The sequence below is a fragment of the Octodon degus genome, unplaced genomic scaffold (assembly GCF_000260255.1).
Source record: "Octodon degus isolate 3935 unplaced genomic scaffold, OctDeg1.0 scaffold00160, whole genome shotgun sequence".
Taxonomy (NCBI): Eukaryota; Metazoa; Chordata; class Mammalia; order Rodentia; family Octodontidae; genus Octodon; species Octodon degus.
The window spans coordinates 6138491-6140648 of NW_004524736.1; the positions used below are offsets into that span (position 1 = coordinate 6138491).

The 2158-nt window shown below is 40.9% G+C and overlaps 1 protein-coding gene across 1 annotated transcript in view; it reads right to left on the minus strand.

Annotated features, from left to right (window-relative positions):
- Window positions 1–355: 355 nt before the first annotated feature.
- Zc3hc1 (zinc finger C3HC-type containing 1) overlaps window positions 356–2158 on the minus strand; it is a 25778-nt gene continuing 23975 nt past the window's right edge. The window contains exon 10 of the mRNA XM_004642751.2: window positions 356–1217. Within this exon, the coding sequence (XP_004642808.1) occupies window positions 1149–1217 (69 nt within the window). The 3' untranslated portion in view covers window positions 356–1148. The remainder of the gene's footprint in view (window positions 1218–2158) is intronic.

Sequence of the window (2158 nt, forward strand, 5' to 3'; positions counted from 1 at the left end):
ACTGCAGTCCCCTGCACCTGCTTAAGCTTGCCTAAGCAGGCACTTTAGACTGCTGAACTATCTCACCGGCCCACTGCTTAGTCTTTTATGTTTTATTTTTGGCAGAACCGGGGATTGAACTCAGACCCTTGCACTTGCCAGGCAAGTGCCTATTCTACTGAGCCATCTCCCCAGCCCTCAGCATGATTTTTTTTTTTTTTTTTTTTTTACACTAAAGACTCACCAGGTGTGGTGCACATCTGTAATCCCGCCACTCAGGAGGCTGAGGTTGCCATGAGTTTTAGGCCAGCCTGGATGACATAGCAAGACCCTGTCTCAAAACACAGAACAAACAAAAAACAAAATAAGGGGAAAAAGAGAATTCTAAAACAAATCAAGCAGTTAAGTCCTTTTTCCTTTCCAGCCTTCAGTGGGCGGTGGCACTCCATCAGTGGGCAGCTGTGTTTAGATGGGTTGGGTTCAGGGTCAATCCTCTATCACAGAAGCTGACAGTGGCACAGCAGTGACAGAGCCCTGTATCCCTAATCAGACAGGCAGGCATAAGAAGGCATGTGGAGGGCCTTTTCTGGGTGGCTTCCTCCCTCCTTCCATTCTACTACCTTACTCTGTTGTCACTGAAGCAAGAAGAAAAATGTTCAGTCTACCCACACTGCCTTACCCCGGGAGATCTAGTGACATAAAAGAAATTCCTAGTCTTTGGTTTAAGAAAGACTACATGTACCTCTTAGACTGAAATTAAAAAATAAATTGTAGGTTTTGCAGTTGCTCTGAAAACCCGAAGTTTGACTCTGTTCACTGTTACACTGAAGTCTTCTCCAACCCATTAGGCAAGGCAGAAAACAATTCTCCAGCAGGAAGTATCTTAGCAAATACTTTATTAACATACACTGTCAGATTCCTGGGATATACAGATCCTCAGAACACTGTCCGCACTAAAGCTGCTGAGAGTAAATTCTTCCATCCTTGGTCTTCCTTCATGTGGCTTAATAACTCTTCAGTCCTTTAACAGAACAGTGCCTGCACTATCCGCTGTTCCCCATGCCTGGGGATCCTTCTGATAAAGCCAAACTGTTCAATGAGTCACTCATTCCAATTTTTCAAAAAGTCACTTTCATTCCAATTCTCTCCACAGAGGGGCTGGACCATATTCAGGATGAGCACAAAGATTCCCACTGCCGGAATATTCGAAATACTTTCCTTGACTTCTCAGATAGACTCTGTATGTATCCCCCACACAAAAAAAAAAAAAAAAAAAAAAAAAAAAAAAAAAAAAAAAAAAAAAATTGAGGATTAAATTCTTATGGAGACAAAGGGCAACTAACAGTTTTAGGGCTTAGTCAAAATTTCTTTCAAAATGTGTCAGACCAACCTAGAACAGGAAATACTCATACTATGCTATATACAATGTATAGCTAACATCTACCAAAATCAAGGCTTTGTTCTACTGTCAGATTGCTACAAACACACCATGTGCCTCCAAATCTTGGCTCATATCCTCCCCCCAGTATTGTATCTGTCCTCATTTTTATAGGTGACATAGTACTCTCACCACCATTAGTGCCACATGCGTTTTGCATTGTTTCATCCATGCTGCTTAACTGGTCCTACTTCATTATTTCTGTGACTAACGGGTTCACATATTGTACCTAGCTGAGGTTAACAGTAAAATTCAAGCTGAGAAAAAATAACAAAGTTGAGTGGCCCCTAAGAGTTTAAACTATATACTTGGCTTTCTCAGTTTCCTGTTTTAGTCAGCAGAGCTAAAAATAGAAAGATTTTCATAGCCATTTGATCATACCTATCAAGTGCTTTCAGATTATGAGAAATGAAGAATAGCCTTAACTATAAGACCCTGGAGAGAGAGAGAGAGAGAGAGAGAGAGAGAGAGAGAGAGAGAATAGCACAAGGAGAAGAAAAAATTCATTAAAAGACAAAAATTGTCAGTAAATGAGAATATTCAGTTCTCCCTGCCTTTTAGACAATAAAGAGCATAGTCCATATAGCAAAGGTCTCAGTAAGGGTACAAAAAATTTTAGTAGCATCATCCATAAATTGGGTGTGGTAGTACATTCCTACAATCTCAGTACTCCGGGAGGCTGAGGCAAGAGGATCCAAATTTGGAGCTCAGTCCGGGAAACTAGCAACTCAGCAAAAATCT